This window comes from Dryobates pubescens, chromosome 6, assembly GCF_014839835.1.
Source record: "Dryobates pubescens isolate bDryPub1 chromosome 6, bDryPub1.pri, whole genome shotgun sequence".
Lineage (NCBI taxonomy): Eukaryota > Metazoa > Chordata > Aves > Piciformes > Picidae > Dryobates > Dryobates pubescens.
This window is the reverse complement of record NC_071617.1, coordinates 32,282,836-32,304,672: the sequence shown is the minus strand read 5'-3', so window position 1 is coordinate 32,304,672 and position 21,837 is coordinate 32,282,836. Positions and strand designations below refer to the sequence as shown.

At 41.6% G+C, this 21,837-nt stretch overlaps 1 protein-coding gene across 1 annotated transcript in view; it reads left to right on the top strand.

The window, feature by feature from the left end:
• The first annotated feature begins 6,457 nt into the window (after positions 1–6,457).
• Positions 6,458–21,837, top strand: part of TARBP1 (TAR (HIV-1) RNA binding protein 1) — a 42,456-nt gene continuing 27,076 nt past the window's right edge. Inside the window, exons 1-11 of the mRNA XM_054162266.1 lie at positions 6,458–7,285; positions 7,368–7,465; positions 8,274–8,343; positions 8,737–8,885; positions 9,907–9,959; positions 11,792–11,889; positions 13,138–13,273; positions 14,554–14,650; positions 15,438–15,527; positions 20,237–20,375; positions 21,506–21,602. Coding sequence (XP_054018241.1) covers positions 6,460–7,285; positions 7,368–7,465; positions 8,274–8,343; positions 8,737–8,885; positions 9,907–9,959; positions 11,792–11,889; positions 13,138–13,273; positions 14,554–14,650; positions 15,438–15,527; positions 20,237–20,375; positions 21,506–21,602 — 1,853 coding nt within the window. The 5' untranslated portion in view covers positions 6,458–6,459. The remainder of the gene's footprint in view (positions 7,286–7,367; positions 7,466–8,273; positions 8,344–8,736; positions 8,886–9,906; positions 9,960–11,791; positions 11,890–13,137; positions 13,274–14,553; positions 14,651–15,437; positions 15,528–20,236; positions 20,376–21,505; positions 21,603–21,837) is intronic.

Below are 21,837 nucleotides of genomic sequence, written 5' to 3'. Positions count from 1 at the left end.
CCAACCAACCAACCAACCAAACACACACACAAAACCAACCAGAAAAACAACCAAAAAAACACCAAAGAGAAAAAAAAAAAGGACAAAAAGAAAAGGGGGAGGGAAAAACAAAAAAGTACATATCAGTGACAACAGCACCATCTTCTGTTCTGCAGAAATTATGAAGCTTTCATTCCTGCTTCCACAAGTCCTTTGAAGATGGGTCTGGTTGAAAAATTTGGAGCTAGAGCTGGATCTGAACTAACTCTTCATGAGTTTCAATATCTGAACAAGTCTGAATGTATGTGGAGAACTATGGGTGTATGCAAGGCTACAAAAACTCAGCTCTCATACCCTTATCTCTGTGACCCACCTTTACATTTGTCTTTTATTCTCATAAACACTCAGTTGCAATACTTAGGCTACTTTTACTTTCTTTCCTTATGGCTTGGCATATTGCTCATTTCTGATTTTGCTTATTTATTTGTTTGGTTATCACAGTGTTATCCTTATTCTCTACAGACACTACTGCACCAATTGTCACTGGGGGAAATACGCAGCCCAAACAGATGACAAGATGATGCATAGACAGGGGATCAGCTTATCAGTTCTTGTAGAAGGCCATAGATCACTGAAGGTCTAAGACCATATGCTACCTAAAATTTGTGTCAGAGTGACAACAAAGGGATGTTTGAGGTATAAAAGCAGAAAATGAAGTGGGAGTTAGCACAAGAAAATGCATGAAGCCTTACTTAAAAATCTAATACATAGACAATTAAGACTGGCAGTTATCAGTAGGTCAGTGTGAAATTCAGTGTCTTGGCATTAGATACCTGGATGCAAAAGGACAGGCAAATGGGACTGGAAAGGGAAAAGAAGCAGCATGTGTTTCATGTACCACAGAAGAGGCAGCTAGCAGAGAGACATAAAGGGAGAGGTGGCAAGGTCAAAAGAGCAGGCTGAGAAACAGCAGGACCTACTTAGTGTAAGATTGCTTTTGTTAGGCAAGGGAAGGGGATGCGGATGCGGTATGATGACAGCACAGATAATAATTTTGTCAGTAGATAGAAATGGGCCTGTTTGGGGGAAATTCTGCAGACACAGGATTTGCAAGACACAAGGTTGCTTGTCTTTATGGTGGAGTTTGGGGATAGAAACCTGGACCTAGCTACTCAGCAGGTAGCTTGTGGGTAGTGACAGTTGACATGTTAAACTAACAGCAGACATACTATTAGTCAGACTGGGATATAAGAATCAGACTGGGATGCAAATGTTGAAATTAACACTGAAAGGGAACTGGAGATGACAAACTCCAGGCTCACTGTAAGTAGGTAGTAAGCTCAGAAAAGAAAGGGAAGACAGACAGAAGATGATAGCTGGAGAGACAAGCTGAATCTCATTTTTAAATGGTAAAGATTGAGACATGCTTGCATTGTCACATGAGACATGAAAGAGATGATAGAAAGCTTTAGAAGCAGGGGTGGTGGTGGGATAGCAAATGAAACAAGCACGAGATGATCAGGAGACAACAGCACAAGCACCTTGCAGAAGTGCTGTGACCAGATTTCTTGACTGCAAATCAATGATTTCCTTGTTCAGTTTGAAAAGTTCTGCTTCTGTCTTTCTTAACAAGGAGGTTCAAGGACTTGAGGGCAAACTAACAAAAATGAGGCAACTTCCTTATTTCCCTTTCTTACCTGTTCAAAGTCTTTCTTTCCTTATTCCCTGGCAGAGAGTAGAATTTTCTTAGCAGCCACCTCTTTCCAGTTCTTCCACTTCCATCCATCTTGTTCACCTCTCTTCTCCTCCAGACCAAGACACTAAGGCAGTAATTTTTTAATTAGGGGTGTGAGGAAGGAATCTCAGTCCTCTTGTATTACTAAACTGGTGTAGCATTATGGGTTCTCATGAAAACAAATAGACTATTATTAAGTATACAAGTTGTAAAGTCAGCCCCAAATTGGTCAACTAGTTTTCATGAGCTGGAAACACAAATCACCAGCAAAGGTGATGTTATAAAGTTCAGACAAGAATCAACAATAGTATGTGTTTCTCATCTCTGTCCTACCTCCCATAGTACAGTAAAGGCACAGAGAACCTCTGGTTAAAGGAGAGGAGCGTGTAGTAAGCCCTGCGGGTGTGACAGGATGCTGAAAAGTATTTTGTGGTCTATAGATAGCAGTGGTCTGTGAAAAGGACATGTGCAGACTGGCCATTTATGTCAAGGTGGCCTGGTTTTGATATTCCAGGACATGGTCTTACATTTCTAAAATAGATTAATCTGATTCAGGAAGACTATTTCATATGGCAGAAATAAAGCAAGCAGTTACAGGCTGTCCTATTTTAGAATCCCCCAACAGAATCACAGACTCACAGAAACATTCGGGTTGGAAAAGACCCTCAGGATCATCAAGTTCAACCAATAACCCTAATCTATAAGGTTCACCCCTAAAGCATATTCCCAAACACCACATCCAAACAACCCTTAAACACATCCAGGGTTGGTGACTCAACCACCTCCCTGGGCAGCACATTCCAATGCCTGACTACTCTTTCTATAAGAAATTTTTTCCTAATGTCCAGTCTAAACCTACCCAGTCTCAGCTTGAGGCCATTCCCTCTTGTTCTATCACTAATTACCTGCAAGAAGAGACCAGCACCAGCCTCCCTACAATGTCCTTTCAGGTAGTTGTAGAGAGCAATGAGGTCTCCCCTCAGCCTCCTCTTTTTCAAACTAAACAGCCCCAGCTCTTTCAGTCACTCTTCATCAGATTTATTCTCCAAGCCCTTCCCCAGCTTCGTTGCCTTCCTCTGCACTCACTCCAGCACCTCTACACCTCTCTTGTATTGAAGTGCCCAAAACTAGACAAAGTACTCAAGGTATGGCCTCAGCAGAGCTGAGTACAGGGGACAATTACCTCCCTACTCCTGCTGGACACAGCTTTTCTGATACAAGCCAGGATGCTGTTGGCTTTCTTGGCCACCTGGGCACACTACTTGCGTTACTTCAGCGCTTGTTGATTAGAATCTCCAAGTCCCTTTCTACCAGACAGCTTTCCAGCCACACTTCCCCAAGCCTGTAGCATTGCTTGGGGTTATTGTGACCCAAGTGTGGGGCCTGGCATTTGGCCTTGTTGAAGCTCATCCCATTAACGTTGTCCCGTCGATCCAATCTATCGAATTCCCTCTGTAGAGCCTCCCTACCCTCATGCATATCAACACTTCCACCTAACTTGGTGTCATCTGCAAACTCACTGATGACACACTCTATGTTTTCACCAAGGTCATCAATAAAGATGTTAAACAGAAGTGGTCCCAACACTGAGTCCTGAGGAACACCACTTGTGACTGGCTGCCAGCTGGATTTAACTGCATTGACCACCACTCTTTGGGCCCTTTCACCCAGCCAGTGCTTTATCCAGCAGAGCCTGTGCTCATCCAAACCATGAGCAGCCAGTTTGTCCATGAGGATCTTGATGGGAACAGTGTCAGAGGCTTTTCAAAGGTCTAGATAGACAATATCCACAGCCTTTCCCTCATCCAATAGTCAGTCCTCTTGTCATAGAAGGAGATCAGGTTGGTCAGGCAGGACCTGTCCTTCATAAACCCATGCTGACTGGACCTGATTCCCTGGTTGTCCTCTATGTGGTGTGTAATGGCACATGAGATGACCTGTTTCTTGACCTTCCCTGGTACCAAAATCAGACTGACAGGTCTACAGTTTCCTGGATCCTCCTTTCTTCCTTTCTAGATCAACCTTTGAGCTAGCCCATATGTGGAGGTTGAAGGGGACTGGAATTAAGTAGGAAGGGTCAGAGAATACAGAGGATCTTCTAAATAGGTGTGCAGAGTATATGAGAGATCAGCAGGTGTGGGATGTTCTGAGTGCTGAGGCTGGTGCAGTAAGCATTGGCTGAAAGGGCTTTGGAATCCTAAAGGTGGCTGCAGCTGGCAGGCAGGAGACCTATGAGCAGGGAAGAGGGCAGGAAAAGGATGGGATAAGCTTGGAAACTGAAGAAAACAGAATCGCAAGATAGGGGTACTTGTTGGAAGTAGAGAGCTGGAAAGCACACTTTAGAGTCCTAACATGAGGACATTTAATGAGTACAGCTCAGGGGTAATGAATGTTGTGGCACCTGCCATTTGAAAACTTAAAATTTCTGCTCCTTGCTCCCCTTTTACCCCTATTACCTCCATATCCTCCTTTCTAGTTTTACTTTGTTGTTGTTTCTCTTTCTGCATCATCTGTCACTCAGAAGCTCACCAACCTGACCTCCTGTAGTCTTAATTTATCACTTCTTTTTCTCTGATGAGACAATATGCAGCAAAACAGGTCAAATGTAAATGCTGATGTTTACCTTGATGTAATAAGACCTTAGATTTGGTGCCCTGCTGTAATAAAAATAAAGGCAAGGGAGAATTCAGACAATAATGGAGAAACAGCACAGCACCTAGTACTTTATTCTGTTTTGATTACCACTTGTTGTGCAGGTCTTCAGCTGTAAGCATCCTATTTACTAACATACATTGTACTCATTCCTCCTCAGAAAAACATTTTTCTGCATGTGAAACAGAGAACCTGGTTTTACATTATATTTTGGTAAATGTATCAGTTTGAAGTGTTTTCTTGGCCTTTTTCTAGATTCTGTATTTTATGGGCAACAGATGGTGCACAGAGCGGTAAGGCATACTGAAACTGTGTTAGTTAGCAGGTTTAAAATAATTCCTTTCCACTTTCTTTTTCTAGAATACATCACATCTATAGTAATGTGTTAGCCAGCAGGTTTGAAATAATTCTTTTCTACCTTCTTTTTCTAGAACATACCACAAATACAATCAAACTGCAGGTCCACTTCTAATAAGGAGCTTCAGTCATATAGTAGTCGGTAGACTCTCACAGATAACAAAAGTCTGATAAAAGTTTTGGGAGGATCAGTTCCCAGGAAAAGGAAAGACTGTATTCATGTGATTTGGAGAGAGTGATCAAGTGGTAGCTCACACTGAAAACTTTCAATAAATGAAGAGTCTAGAGCACAAGTCCTGTGAGGAGCAGCTGAGGGAGCTGGGGTTGGTCATCCTGGAGAAAAGAAGGGTTGGATGAGACCTTATTACTCTCTATGACTACCTGAAAGGAGGCTGAAGAAAGGAGGAGGAGAGCCTCTTCTCCCTAGTGGCAAGTGACAGAGGAAACAGATGCAAGCTGTGCCAGATGAGGTTTAGGATAGATATTAGAAAATACTTCTTCACAGAGAGGGTTATCAAACATTGGAATGGTCCACCCAGGGCAGTGATGGAGTCACCATCCTTGGAGGTATTTAAATGGCGTGCAGACCTGGTGCTTAGGGACATGGTTTAGTGGTGATCTTGCAGTGCTGGGTCAAGGGTTGGACTATATGATCTTGAAGGTCTCTGCCAACCAAAGATATTCTGTAACTCTGTGATTCTGTGTCTTTCTTCATTAGATGCATAAACAACTATGGTTTAGCCAAAGCAACTCCCACAGCCATTGGAAACCATGCTGTATCCAGGCTGCTGCACAGGGAATTTGTTGTTCATGCCTTTCACATGAACAGAAGGTACTAGGATTTCCCTTTCCTATGATTATGTCTTGTAGGAGAGTGGTTTGCAATCATTTTTTTAAATGCGCTGATCGTCAATTTTTTCTCAAGAGAATTGCAATCTTGTACAGTGAATTTACACTTACAGGAAATCAGCTTGTTACCTTAGTTATGCTTTGGCTTCTCTAATTTATTAAACTGCTTTGGAGCTGTTCTCTAGCCCTCAGGCTGGTGGGCTGGACCCTTGTAACAAGCTAACAGCATGGAGCCAATGCCCAGGAACATGTGTGATATTCTGAGGCAGACACAGGGCATTCAGGTGGACCTCTGGGGCACTGTGATGACAATGTAGACTGGTTTCAAAAATTGTTCTTATCGTAAACGGTAATAGCAAGCATGGCAGGTAAGCAAATGGGGTATTTTGCGTATGGCTGCTGCTTGATCTTGCACTGTAACGTGCATGAGGCTTAAAAAGTGTTTCTACACTGTACTCTCTCAAACACGGCGCTAATACTTGGGACGCCTCAGTTAGGCCTTCCCGTGTTGGGCTTGTGACAGACCACAAGGGGTCAGGCTTCGCTTAGCAGCAAAGCGAACTGGAATCACGCATAGGGATGCACACAGCTGTGCCTGTGGAAGGTACACGGCACTACAGGACCCAAGAAACCGGAGCTTTCCAGCTGCTTTCTTCCCAGCCTTTGCACAACAGCCACAAAACTTCTATGACGTATCTATCCATAACACAGCCCACGGCTTAACAGGGCCACACCGCAGGCATCCAACTTCCTCCCGCCTCAGGAGCCCGGGCGCCACTGCGGGCCAAGCACGAGCCGTCCGGGCCCCGGCCTCCCCCGCCTGCGCAGGCGCAGGCGCGGCGCTCCTCCCTCCACATCCACCCTCTCCTCCCTTCCCCCCCTGTAGGATGGAGGTGGTGCTGGCCGACGCGTTGCTGGAGCGCTGCGGAGATCTCTGCGCTTTGTTGCGGGCCCTCTGCGCGCCACTCTCCCCCGAGCGCGCGGAGGCGCTGCGCCTCTTGCTCCAGCGCCTGGCCGCAGGCGGCCTGCCGCCGGGCGAGGCCGAAGCTCTGCATCGGGTCGCCTGGGAGGTGGCGCTGGAGCGGTGCCGGCCGCTGCTGCTCGGCGGGGAAGGGGCGGCGGGGTCTTGCGTGGAGCGGCTGCAGCTGGCGCGGGCGGCGCGGGGGGCGCTGCGGCACTGCGTGCAGCTGTGCGGGGCGCCGCTGGCGGCGCGGCTGGCGCGCGACGCCCTGACGGAGCTGCTGGCGGGCAGCGGGGCGGGCGCGGAGGCAGCGGTGGAGGCGCTGGTCGCGGCGGTGCCGCGGCTGGAGGAGCCAGAGCTGGTAGCGCGGTGCGTGGCGGCGGCGCTGGCGCTGGTGCGGGAGGAGGGTGAGGAGACTGTGGCCGCTTTGGTGGCCGGACGGCTACTGCCGGCGCTAGGAGGCAATGAGGTGGCCCTGCGGCGCGTTTGGGAGGGGCTGTTGAGCGGCGGCGAGGCGCCTCAGACCGGGCGGGTGCTGCTGGCTTTGAGTGCCCTGGCAGATGCGCTGCTGCCGCGTGTCCCGTCAGCGCTGGATGCGCGGCTCTGTCCGCGGTTCTGGCGGGTGGTGCAGGAGGGCCTGACCGAGCGGGACGCGCTGTGCCGGAAGCGGGCTCGATACCTGTTGATGCGAGCCCTGGATCTCAGCGCCGGCCAGCGCGCCGAGCTGCGCTGCCCCACGGACGGCGGAGACGGTACGGTGGGGCGGGGTGCGAGAGCGGGGAGTGGCTTTGCCCGGCTGGACAGCGCAGAGAAACTTGCTCTTCTTTTTGTTAGAATCAAGTCTCTTTTGGTGGTCCGCTGAGAAGACTGAGAAACTCCTGCAGTTTTGGGAAACTTATATTTTGATAATGGAAACTTTGGAGGGAAACCAGGTAGGATCACCGTATATCGATCGTAGGGATCGGTCATACCTTGTGCTTCTGGCATATACACTGCAAATGTTTTTATCGGGCAAAGAAAATTCTCGTCTTGACGATTGATACTGAATTAAGGATTCACAGGAAGTTTTAGTGTTTAAAACACAGGATGTGTAATTAATTCAGAATAAATTTAGACCTTTGGAGCGATTCTGGTTAAAGCAGTGGATTGGAATAAGAAAGAAACTGTGGTGACCTGTTTCTTAATCGGAATTGGGCTCTTGGAGCCCTCGGTAGAGGGAATGACATTGCTATGTTACAGCACTGATAGCCTTGGATGGGCATTTTTCAGTTTGAGTGTCCAGTTACTAATCAGAAAGATTCCTGTAGAGCTGAGGTTTCCATAATTGTTTTGTATCATGGTTTTATTTACAAGTTGTGTGACTGCCTTTTTGTAGTTATTTTATTTTGTACATAGTTGTCTTGTAACTGAAACAATATTTACCAAAATGTTTAATTTTAGAGGATTTTTTACTATTTTATTTTAATATTGATGAGTAGAGCAGTTGGTTATTGGGAAGTATTATTATGATACAGTAGCATGCAAGTATCAGGGTTTTTTGGGTGCTAAACGGTCCTTGTTGCATACTGGGATCAGTTGCACAGAGGGGGAGGTTTATTTAAACAGAGGTATTTTGTCATAATAGCATATTAATGCTATTGATAATAAATTCACCTTCTTATTGATAATGAATTCCCATGAATAAATGCCAATTCCTAAGTTTGAGATATAAACCAACTACTTATGCTACTTGTGTTTCAGATCCATGTCATAAAGCCAGTACTGCCAAAAGTAAACAGTTTATATGAGCATGCTGTCTCTGGGGAGAAAGGTAAGATGTCACTTTTCCTGAAACATCTAAATATTCGGCAGTTAATTCATGCATAAAGCATACTCCAAGAAGAAGAAGTCTTAGCATATGGTTACTGCTTGCTGTGTGTTCTGGAAATATCATTCTTGACAGCAAACACAATTAAATAGTCTTTTCCCACCATGTTTTGCTTTGCTACTTCACTTTACTTTTAATAATGTGAAAATAAAACAAAGCCAGAGAATCTTGGGGTGACTCATAGGAGCCAAGACACTTGTACAGGTGGAAAAATGCGCACCAACTCATTGGAAGCAGGGACAGAATAAATGAAATGAGTGCTGAGTATAAATGAAATGAGAATAAATGAAATGAGTGATTTCTCTGTCAGTTTAGAAGAATTTGTTTTTATAACAGGTCGTTGGTTGTTTCACCCCTCATGGCACGTATGCATTTATAAACGAATGTTTGAGAGTGAGAATAAAACACTGACAAAGGAAGGCATTCTTCATTTTCTGGAGCTTTATGAGGCAAAGCATCTTCCAAATTCACTTGATATTTCTGAGGTAAGGGTGTTACTGTTACCTACCAGAACAGAGATTCTGATTTAAATACATCTTAAGACTATTTGTCTTGGTAGTGTGTAATTAAACACTTCCTGTATAAACGCACTCTTATTTAGCGGTGCAAGTAATGGCAGTATTTATAAGTGGTGCCAAATACATAATTGCTTGAAAAATGGCCAGGCTAGAGGCAGTGCATTTTTGAGTGCAGCCATTTATGCTCATATTTCAATATAATGCTCTCTAGTTAAAAAGTTAGCTTCTAATTTATTAAGATCTGTTACCAGAAGTGAAATTCTCAGAGGGGCGATTGATAGTGCAGGTATTCAGAGCCCCACAAACCTCTTCAGAATTATTCATTACCAATTGAACAGAGTTTTGTATAAAACTGGTCAACAGACTTGAAGGCTGTCTGCTTGCTAGATAACCCTGTGAGGAGGTGAATGGCTCTGCGGTGTAATCAGTATACTACTGTATCCCTTTAAAAACAACACTAAAATGCTCTGTACGTGGGAAGAAATCATATGTTGGTTGACTCGCCTACAAGCCTACACCTTAGTAAGGAATGATCTACATTATAGAATTATTTCTTCCCTCACTCCTTTGTAGCGTTGCCCTCCAGTTAACATTTTGATTTCTGTGCATTATCAGCCTCTTGATAATTAACTTGAAATCCAGCAACCTTAAAACACTCCCTAACTCTTTCTACATGTCTTGGCCACTAGTCTTTTATTTCATGTTCAAATATCTTCTCTCCATCTGATTCCCAAAATGCTTTCTTATTTGCCTGCACCTTTCATAGTTCTATGCTAAGGGTGGATGTCAGTAGGTACATTTCACAGTGTACCTAGTGGAAAAATTTCCTTCCTTGTTTTCTCCTCACTTTGCTTCTACTACTAACAACAGCATTCTCTAATTTCTGACTCTGTCCTTTTAAAGTTTGGTCGAATAAATCTAGTTTGTTGCAACATAACAGTGCTTTGCAGATGTACATTTAACTTTTATTTTCATTTGCTTTTATCAGTTTGTTATTGGACCATTAATGGATGCCCTCTCAGAAAGCGCCTTCTATAGCCGGTAAGCCACTGATTTTTAATTTTTTTTAAATGAATTGATTATTGAAAATGTATTCTGATAATAGTGGTTTAAGTACATGGGTAAAATCTTGGGTAAAGGAAAATACATTAAGTAGATGGTGCTTCTAAACTCACTGACAGGTAAGAAGTTGTTCAGTAAGGGTGGTTGGCTGTGAGGAAGATGAAGCAGGTTTAATTTAATCCTAGTGATTGCAACATAAGGGATCCCTCAAGCTCCTGTTTTATACCTAGTGCTGAAATATTAATGTGAAGGTTAAATGAGATAATGATAAATGAATAACTTAGTGAAGTAATTTTTAAAAATGTTCTCATTTTCTTGCCACACAGAAAGAAATGGCTACTCTTAGTTGTTGCAAATTCATAACTGACTGAAGTGTTTTTTCAACTGTGCCTGATTACACTTTGGGAAAATAATACTTTTTTACAAGATGTCAACAGATGACAGTGGCCTCTCAGTGTGTATATTAGAGCTGTGTTGGATTGATACTTTGTAACATTTTCCCTTAGCTTCTGTATTTCTGGTGCAATGTGTTAGCATATGCGTGTTTGAGTATACCAAGAATACACAAAGTTGTCATAGTTCTTGTCAGGCTGTATGAGAGAAAACTGTACAATCTCATGACCGATGCTAATCCTTGATAGCAGAATTCTGAGACTTCTAATAGGACATAGGCTGTCTCTGTTGGTTTCATGGAGAATTTCTTGTCTTCACTTAAATCCTTTGTCCTGGTTTGAGGCCAGGAAGATCATCTTACACAAACTTACACAGACACACAAATGGATTGCAGAAGCAATGGAAAGTTTAAATGGGAAAGCAATTAGTGTTTTACAGAAAACTACTAGCATAGTGGTAAAGAATCTCTAAACATACAGAGTCCCTTCCAGCACACCCAAAGGTCCCTAGCATTTCCCATCTCCCCACCTGAGGGTTCACCCAAAACCGCCAGGGCTCCTTCTTCCTCACCCCCGCACTGCTAGGCTAGTCTGAGGCTGGCCTAACCTGAGACTGCCCCTCCCCACTTCTCCTCCTGGCCTTAGGCCTAGCCAGGCTGAAGAGGCCTTGAGGTACTCCCAATAGGAAGCATCTCCTATGGGGCAGAGAGGGAAGAAAGAAGAGGAGAATGACTTTGCAGATGGATTTACAGGTCGCAGGATATTATGGTTATGAAATACGCAGCTTCCTGTGTCCACCTACTGGGCTGGACACTTGGGACACTGGAGGTGTATGTGACAGGAATAGGAGACACCCAGCCTAAACTGCCATAACCTTGTGTGCTGGTTAGTGGTTTTGTTAGTACAGACTTTTAGCAGGGAGAAATCCTTGCTCCCTAGCACACTTGTGTAGGTAATTTGTCTACAGATCTCACTGGTCCCATCCCTGCACTGCATACTAATCTTGTCTGGGGGACCTTTTGCAGCCTTCTCTTGGAGGCCCATGTCATTCTGTGTGTGTGGGCACAGGGTTGAACTGACGGTGCTGTTTCTTACCATGGGCTCAATGCAAGGTGCTTACTAACCTGTCTTGAGGCTGCACTTGAATGCCAAAGAGTGCTGCCACCATGTCCTTGTAGGTGGCCAGGGAGAGTCATGCTGTTATGACTGTGCCCATCTTCTCTGCTGCATTTCTGGGTGCTGTTGGAATGTTGTGATAAGTGGAGGACACACAAGCTGATGCACTCCATCTCTGTGGTCTGTTTGAACAGTCTCTGCAATGAATTAACCACTGAGCTGCACTTTGGTTTTGTTTAGGGGCTATCCTACCTGTAGGTCTTAACATGTCAATTGTGTATTTGATGTTTTAAAACCCAACAGGATGCCAGGTCAGTTAATGGGAGCCTGTCCACCCTTGGGAACGAGACTACAGAAGTTTTTGGCTACTTATCTCACACGTCTTCCAGAGGAAGAAAAAGGTATATTTCTGTTTTGCTGTTAGCTTTTTAAAAATAAAATAACCAAATAAAAACTATGGACACATTTTCTATGTCTTGCCTAAACAATAACCACTATTTCAATGCATTACTTGAGAGAAAAAAGGAGCAGTTCTTCTGGCAGTGCAATTTCCACAAAAGAGAGAAGTCTTCAGACGATTTGGGGGATGCTACACTATTAAATTTGTTTTAGGGGCAAACAAACAGACTTGTATTATTCTACAAAACAAAAGCAACCAAACCAAACCAAGTTCTGAAGGTGAACAGTATTTGCTGATTCTTTTTTCTTTACATGTCAGTGTCAATAATGCTGTGCTGGGCAAAACCTTTAGAACTGCTCATTTGTTTGTTTCCTTTTGGGTGTTTTTGGAGGTCTTCTTGTTTTGTGTGTGTTGGGTTTTTGGGGTTAAAATACCCCAAACAAATCCAAGACATTTTAATAGTCACAGCCTGTGTAGTTAGGCATTAAGGTAAGTCAGATCAAGTGCTTAAGCAGAAGCTGAAAAAGGGTTCTTTTACTGTGAGGCTGGATGGAGGAAGATTTCTGATACTGTTCCAGATTTTGGTGCTAGTGTAGGCTGAAAAGGAGGAGCAGCATTTGATAGACCAGAATTTAATATGTGGCCTAACTGGATTAAGTGAGGTTAGAAACCAGTTCTGTTCAGTAACCTCTATATATGGGTACGTACTCTGGTGGGAAACACCTTACATATCTGTAATGCCATAGATGCCCTATTTCTCTGCCCTATCACAAGGCATATGTTTTATCACAAAATAGAGGGCCTGTGATTGGCAACCCCGAGACCGGGTAACTAATTTATGCAAATTGTAACTGTGGTGTCTTATTGAAGCTTGCTTTGCCTATGCCAGCATCCATTAAAATGGTTGAACCGTCACATACTTTGGTCTGCCTTCACACAAACTGAGTAATTGCTTAAAGCCACTGTCTAGTACTCAAAACAATGTGATCAGGTCAGATCACCAAAGCTGAAGTTAGGTTTATTTCTGGTTATCTCCTTACCATATTAACCTTACTGACAGACTGCTTTGTAATGCACTTTTTTGTTTGAGATAATTAGGAAATAATTCTATTGTCTTTCATTTAATTTTCAGGAGTGATTATAACACTTCTTTTATTTGAGTCTGTTATTTACATGCATTAGAGAACAAGAAATCACTCTGGATTGTTTTATTTGCTTTAATTTTAAGGTTTGTTTTGTTTACTTTAAGGTAGTTTCCTGTTAAAATTCATTCAGAAGATGACTACTAGGCATTGGTGTGCTGTTCCCATTTTGTTTCTTTCTATGGCTCTGGCCCATATCCCTGCATGTAAAGTACTGGGTGTTGAAGGACTTCAAGCTTTAAGGTAAAATGCACGCTGAGTTATGTCCTTACAGACTTTTTCCTGAAGAAATGTGCTGAGTAATTGGAGATCCAGGATTTAACTCACTTTTTTTACTTCTGGGAGGATGTGATGCTTGTGTATGGGAATGGAAAGTTCTCCCTTTTGTCATTTACAAAAGAAAGCAATTCAAGAACCAATTTATTTATTAACTCTGCATGACTTAAAAAATGAGTGTTTCACATTTCTGACATTTGTCACTGCTTTTTTAAATCTTTTTTGACATCATGCCAGAATACTCTTTATAGCTTAGTGATGGACTTGGTAGAATAGAGTTAATGCTTGGACTTGATTTTAAGGTCTTTTCCAACCTAAATGATTCTATAATCATTTTTCCCTGGTGTTCCATATTTCCTAATTGATCCATACCAGACTTCTTCCTTTTCGTGTAATTGGATTAAAGCCCTGTTTAATGGCTGTTCACAGAATCACAGAATATTTCTGGTAGGAAGAGACCTCTAAGATCATCCAGTCCAAGCCTTGACCCAACACTGAAGGGTCGACACTAAACCATGTCCTCAAGGGGCAGGTCCACAACCTGCTTGAACACCCCCAGGGATGGTGACTCCACCACTGCCCTGGGCAGACCATTCTAGTGTTTGATAACCCTCTCTGTGAAGAAGTATTTTGTAATATTTTCCAGTTAACGTTGTGTCAAGGGGAAAGCATACAAAACTGAGAGCTGAAAGACTTGTAAATAAAAGGCTAGGTAAAACTTCTTGGCACGTTCATTGTCCTTAATCACACTGTTGTTTCCTTAGTGCCGGCTTTTACTTGCTAGAATCATGAAGAATCAGTCATTACTCTGGTTTACTGGTAGTTGAAGGAATATCAGATAAATACACATTCAAATATACCTCTGATAAAAGATCATTGGAGATTTCTTTCAATTTTGTGCTGACAAACATTTTATCTCTGTATATGCTACAGTTATTACCGGTTTGAACAAATGTAATCATGAGTATTGTTCCTTTAGTTTTGAGTTTGTTTTGCTTCCTCCCCCATCATGCTTTTACTTTGTCAGGTATATGTTTATCCATGTTTTAATACCAGTTTTTGAAAGTACATGTAGCAGTAGTCTTGCTTCTGGGTTGTATGGTCTCTGATCAGTCAATGATTGTGTTATACTTAGTAAAAACGTGCTAAATACTGTCTTAACATATTGAAAATGTTTGCTAATGCATAAAGATGTGTAAACTTCCTAAGTGTATGCCCTCTACACTGAATATTTTACCTCTTTTCAGAGACGTCCTCCAGTGTACTATGATTACACATCAGATTTTGTTGCGTGGAGCTGCTCAATGCTATCTCCTTCAAACAGCTATGCATTTGACAGACGTGGTGAGTTTGATTTTTGTGGGACTTTTGGTTTTGCCTTTTTTTCTTCCTGGTGTAATAGAAATACATTGCTAAATACAACACGGAAAAAACCTGATTTTGTTGAATTTGAAATTTTGTGGTGACCGCTTTAAAAACTGTGCTATGTAAGTATGGGTGTGCTTCCATTTGGTTTTCATAAGAGATTTTTTTTTCATTACATTTTCTTAGTTGGTCTTTTCTTGTGGGGTTTTCATGCAGTAGTTATGTAATAGTATCTTCTTATTATACCCACTGTATAAACTTGAGCTTTAACAGGTAGAAACTAAATGGACTTTCCTGAAATACCTAAAAGGACAAAAGTATTCAGTAATACAAGAATGATGAAGCCACCATTAATGTTGAAATAACAAGTAGTTGAAGTATTGATGTTTGGTTATTTCACAACATGCTTGCTTTCTAGAGTAGACAGTCTTCCATGTTGTGTGTTATGGCTATAAACTTAGCAGAATTTCCTTTTGGAAATAGAGAAATAGTGAATATCAGTGACTCCTAACCATCCATGTACATTCATGTAAAAGGTGTCATCACTGAATAGCACTACTTTAAAGCATATTTTAATACTTGGTAAAATAAAATTGCATTCCTTGGTAAAGACAAGTTGAAGAGGCAAAAATGAGTCTGTCATAGAAAGGAAAAAAATTCCTTTTCCTGAAACTTTTGCCAGATGACAGCAAACTTCTTGTGTTCTACAGATGTCGTCTGCTGCATATTACAATGGCAATTATTGTGTCTTGATTAATTTCTGCAGGACAAAGTCTCCCTTCCAGAATTTGCAAGCTTTCTTCTGTCACTTAGGCCAGAGGAGTCCCTAAGGAGAGATACTATGTTATGGATAGAGGTGAGAACTGAAGCTAGTTTTACGTTCATCAGACATTGTTGTTATGCTTTATGAAAGTTAATAAACGGGGAATATAATAAAAATATTAATTATTATGTATAAAATATTAAAAAATATCCCAAACAAATTACTGGTCATTGTCAGGTGTTTACATACAAAAGGTATTAATAACAGTAAAACACAGTCTAGAAAAATCAGAAACTTGGAATTTAAGAGGAACAAAAAGGAAAAATTACACATATGCAAGAAAGAACTGCAGTGCCACCTTAGGTCACAAGATGGATCCCTTGGCTTAGAAACGGAGCCAAGCTATCGGTAATGCCAAGCTTCAAAACCTTTTAGAAATTATTAGGGAAATTGGCTGAAATTACTCACAAAACCGCTGGGCTGTTATTCAGCACAACTTTTGCTGGATAATGTGCTACCCAGAGCTGTGATTTGTAATCCAAGGGCAATAAAAATCCAAGATGGTAAATCCCCAAACAGAGGAAATGTGAGAGAGCAAGCTGCTAGGTGAGAGAGTGAGCTGCTACTGTAGAAGAGTTTTTGTAGCTGGAATGCATGGTTGCTGGAACAAAGAGCTATTTACCCTGAAGACATGATAGGAATACGCAGGTCCTTGCAGCAGACAGGAGTCCACTAATGAAAGGTGTGGACTTTTCAAATTGTCCCCTATAAATTCCCCTTTTGAAAACTAAACGGCAGATCAGCTTAAGTTTAGCCGGTCAATTCAAACTTCTGCGCAGCGTGCAAACTGCACATGCATTCTCAACAGGCAGTTGCACACGTTTCAGGCTGTGTGAAACACGTGAAGCGCAGGACTTAGCTCTCACCCCCCAGACTTGGCGGCATCTGCCTATTGTCTGCTCCTCCACCTGGACCCTGTAACTGGGGAGGGGAAGAGGGGGTAGTGGCAAAACAGGTTTGACTTGTTTTTACCTCTTCCAGGACGATTGTTCACCACCTTTAAAAATACATGTTTTATTATTACTAAATTAATATTTGAATAGTTTGCTACTTTTGCATTGGTAATTTCTGAATGTGGAGTCCTGATGGATTTATGTTTCACTTGAAAGCTGTGATTACCAAAGTTATGGAGATGCTAATGTTAACCGTAAAGCTATGGTTAATATATTGAGCAGAAGCTATTGAGCAGATTGGAATTGGAAGGATTTTAAGGTGGATGAAGGGCAGAAATGTGACTTTTCTTCACGCAGAAATTCTGAATCTGCAGAAGAAAAAGTGCTTTCTAAAGGCAGAAGCTTTTTGTTACTCAGAGCTTGTATGCCCCACTTTATTGTGTTTCCTGGTTTTGCAGATGTTGGATGTAACCATACTGAAACATGGATGAGAATCTGGTCTGTCTTAGACTTTTGGTCTCTGAATACTTGTCCTTTAAGAGACTTCTGTGTCCCTATCACAGACCAAGTCTTCTGTGTGTTTGTCAGAACTAAAATTACTATTGCTAACCCTGTGTTAGTGCCTTTAATCTCTCCCTTCAGGGATCCGTGCTCACTCCTCTACATGATAGCTCCATGGAGAGAGTGGGAAGCAAGGCACCTTATGGAACCCTGACAGTCATAACTTGGGTTTTTCTCAAATAGTGCTGCTTTTGTTCATCAGATTTTACAGGCAGTTATTTCTGTACATTATATTCCTTTAATGGCTACTTCAGCCTCATTTCCCCTTAGCTATCTGTTGTAAAATTTAGTTGGATGGAAAAGAACATTATTGTGTAAGTTTACTTTATCTTTAGAGGATTAGTCTCCTAGTATGGCTCACATTTTCCCTTCTTTTAGTTTTGAAAGTACTGTTCAAGATAATATGGATCCTGACTGAATTAACCAGTATATAGGCCAAAAGAAATTGTGTAAGACTTGCCTCTAACTTGCATGTTATTTGGATGAACCCAGCACTGGCAGTAACGGTAGGGTGTTCTGGTGCGAAATTGCACGCAACTAATTTGAGGGAATTACCCCCCCCAAATAAGATTTGTCAGACCAGCTCAGCTGAAAGCAAATGAAGCTATATTTACAAGCAAAACTAAAATCTAGAAACATGAAATGCAATGAATATGTACAAAATATACAATATTTACATGTATTTGCAATTTATGAACATCACAAGAACCCCCCTGGACAAAACCAGGGGGTTACCAACAGCTTCCCCACCTCAACTCCCTTCTCCCCCTGCCGTACAAGGGAAAAGAAAGAGAAGAGCAGAGAGTAGGTTGTTAGTACATAGCCACAATAAAGAAATACAGCCAAGGTCAGCAGGACAGCAGCAGCCACCAGCTAGTATCTGGCAGAGCAAAGAAAACAAGAAAGAGAGAAAGTTAGTTTATGCAACTAACTTTGTTAGTTATCAGACCAGTGGGATTATTTAGACCTTACAATTATTTTTTTTCTTGCATCTAATGTTAATTTATTTACAATCTACCCCTTTCTACTCAATCTGTGGAAAAATTCCCTAGGCATCAGCCTAAAACTGCCACACAGGGTAATCTCAAAGGGAAAAATGTGCCTACCATATAGAACAAGATTGTAAATTCTGAATAGTCACAGGATGTATATTTTATGTCTTTGCAAGATATAAAATACTCTGTGTGTGGGGAAATAATCCAAAGAAGAAATAATTTTACATATAGGATAGAGTGAAGCCAACTGAATATATAGCCATAACTTTTGGTTAGTTTTATAGCAATATAATCACAGAACCACAGAATGTTAGGGGCTGGAAGGGACCTCAAAAGATCTAGTCCAACCCCCCTGCCAGAGCAGGATCACCTATACCAGATCATACAGGAATGCATCCAGGTGGGTTTTGAATATCTCCAGAGAGAGAGACTCCACAACACCCCTGGGCAGCCTTTTTTTTTCACCCTTATGGTGAAAAAATGTTTACTCATGTTTCTATGGAGCTTCCTATGCTTCAATTTCCACCCATTGCCCCTTGTTCTGTCATTGGGCATCACTCCTGACTCCATCCTTTTGGCACCCATCTTTTACATATTTATAAACATTAATGAGGTCACCCCTTAATCTCCTCTTCTCCAAGCTGAAGAGCCCCAGCTCCCTCAGTCTATCCTCATAAGAAAGATGTTCCACTCCCTTAATCATTTTTGTGGCCCTGCACTGGACTCTTCCAATCACCTCCATGTCCTTCCTGAAGTGAGAGGCCCAGAACTGGGCACAGTATTCCAGATGTGGCCTCACCAGGGCAGAGTAGAGGGAGGGGGGAGAACCCCTCGATCTACTACACCCCTTCTAATACACCCCAGAATGACATTGGCCTTCTTGGCCACAAGAGCACATTGCTGACTCGTGGTCATCCTTCTATCCACTGGGACCCTCAGGTCCTTTTCCCCTTCACTGTTGTCCAGCATGTCAGTCCCCAGCCTATACTGATCCATGGGGTTGTTCTTTCCCAGGTGCAAGGCTCTGCACTTGCCCTTGTTGAATTTCGTTAAATTTCTCCCTGCCCAACTCTCCAGCCTGTCCAAGTCTCACTGAATGGCAGCACAACCCTCTGGTGTGTCAGCCACTCCACCCAGTTTTGTGTTCTCAGCAAGCTTGGTAACAGTGCACTCTCTTCTCTCATCCAGATCGTTGAGAAATACACTGAATAGTACTGGTCTCAGTACTGACCCCTGAGGGACTCCACTAGACACAGGCCTCCAACTAGACTCTGTTCCATTGACCACAACTCTGATTTCTCTCCTTCAACTAGTTCCAAATCCACTTCACTACCTGATCATCCAGACCACACTTCCTGAGTTTATCTGTGGATGCTGTGGGAGACAGTGTAAAATGCTTTATTGAAATCAAGATAAACCACATCTTCTGCTCCCATCATCTATCCATCTGGTTATGTCCTCATAAAAGGCTATCGGTTGGTCAAACATGACTTCCCCATGGTAAAATGATGTTGACTGCTCATAATGACCCTCTTGTTCTTGATATGCCTAAGGACAGCACTGGGGATAAGTTGTTCCATCACCTTTCCAGGGAAGGAGGTTAGGTGGACAGGTCTATAGTTACCTGGGTCCTTCTTAACCTTTTTTTGAATATTGGAGTGACATTTGCCTTCCTCCAGTCCTCAGTCACCTCTCCTGTCTGCTGCAACTTGCCAAAGCTAGTGGAGAGTGGTCTGGCAATGACCTCCACCAGCTCCCTCAGCACTTGTGCATACATGCCATCAGGAACCATGGATTTATGAATATCCAGATTGCTTAACTTTTCTTTAACCCAGTCCTCATCAAAAAAGGTTAATTTTTTTTAATGTCCTGCTGTTATGTATACTATTATTTAACTATTTAATTTTATTCCATTGATTTTTGGCATAAAAGTTAAAGCTGCCAGTCTTACCAGATAAAATTTGACTTTGGGAAGCTCTTTTGAAATTTTGTACTAGTCTTGCTTGTTTTAAAGAGCTGTGGGTTGTTTGGGTTTTATTATTATTATTTTTGTTTGTTGGTTTTGTTTTGTTCTGTTTTCTTGTATTGGTACCAATGATCTTTTTATTAGGTGCTCTGAATTACTGTCCTGAAGAAACTTTTTCTGTGTTAGTTAGAAGAGAATAGCCTGTTTAGCTTCAGGGCAGCTCTAGTGATGACCTCTTACAGCGTGGATTTGCTTTCAGCTGGATTGGTAATGTCAGTACCAAGCTGGCAAATGTGGTTTAGTAGTAACATACTGGTTTTAATTTAGCTTTGCAGCTGGTTGCAAGTGAATGATGGATGCTTCAGAAAGTCCATAATCTCTGACATTGAACATCAAGAGACATCATCATTATGTCAGTATGTACAAAGCCTTGTGAAAGAATACCTTAAGACCTCAGCATCTGAAAGTAAGTTAAATGTTCATTAATAAAAGATTTTGAAGAAAATTTAGTCAAAATTAGAACAGTCCTTTGGGTTTTAGATGAGTTTTTTGTTTATATTGTACCCACTCAAATTCAACCTAATTTGTTGTATTTGAAATTCTTAAGCTTGAACTTCATCTTCTAATTCCAGTTTTCCTTCGTAAAATACAGTCCTATAGTATTAATGAGAAAAAAGGTAGGTCAGAGTTTGCTAATGATAAATAGATTCAGAAGCTTACTGCAGCCAAGGAAGCTTCATTTGATTGTGTCACTAGTACAGAAGTTGGAAGCAAATTTTGTCTGTTGATGTTCCAAAGTAAATGCTTTTCTAAACATTTTGGCACATTGTCACTCCTTCCTAAAATGTTTGTTTGGTCCTTCATCTTTATTATCTGTAATTCCATGGCAAATATTTCTGATGTTTTTTATTTCCAGGTTGGATATAAATCTTAACTTAGAAGCAGGTCTGAGGAAATTAATAAATGAATAAATAAACCATGTCCAGTTGATTGAGCTGGAGCTCCAAAGTGTGTTTGGCTTTCTGAATTCCCAAAGCTGAAAATGTATCAGTCAAAAAAACCCTAAAACCAACTTCTGGACTACAATTTAAGTATGATGATGTTGTTTTGCATAAAAGATTGATGGAAAAAGCAATGTCAGGGTTTTTTGTTTCCTTTTGACAGAATAGTTTTAGTTCGTCATGTAATTGGTCAAAATCACATCTGATGTTTCTGACAAAGCATAGTGGAATTACATTTTTGCTAACTTCATTTGAATATGTTAATGTATTTTTAAAAGGAATAGAAAAGTCTGTTGGAGCTATTACATAATATATGCAAATGCATAATACAACATATTACCTAAAATTTGTTTCAATATAGAGGCCAATGAGATTAGCTTCTGAGGCACAGATGAATGACATGTGTTTGAGTTCAGTTTGTAGTTTGTATCCAGATTGAAGGAAGAAAGTCGTAATATTCTTGTTAACATTAATTGTTACACTACTAATTTATTTTTAAGTTATAAACCTCAAATTTTTTAATAGTTAAGTTAATAGTTAATAATAGGAAGGTTTTTTTAAGTACTGTGGAAAACATTAAAATATCTTTAATCAGGAGAAAATTGCTTTATGCCTGACTGGTTTGAAGCTAAGCTTGTTGCAACAATGATTCTGTTGGCTGCAGATGTGGAGCAGATGAGGAATAAGTACAGGTAAGTATGAAATACCTTACTGTACATTTCTGTCTTTTTCAACCCCCTCTCTCCTGAAGGATCTGTTGGAATCCTGATCAAGTCAGGAAGCTGTCTATTTTTCTCCATAGACTTTCTGTCAGCCTGGTTGTTCCTTTAAATCTTGTCCAACTGTTGCTGCAAACATACTGAGCAACATTTTTAAAGATATTTAAGTGTCTTGGAAATGTGTCCTATTTATTTCCATAAGTGACTT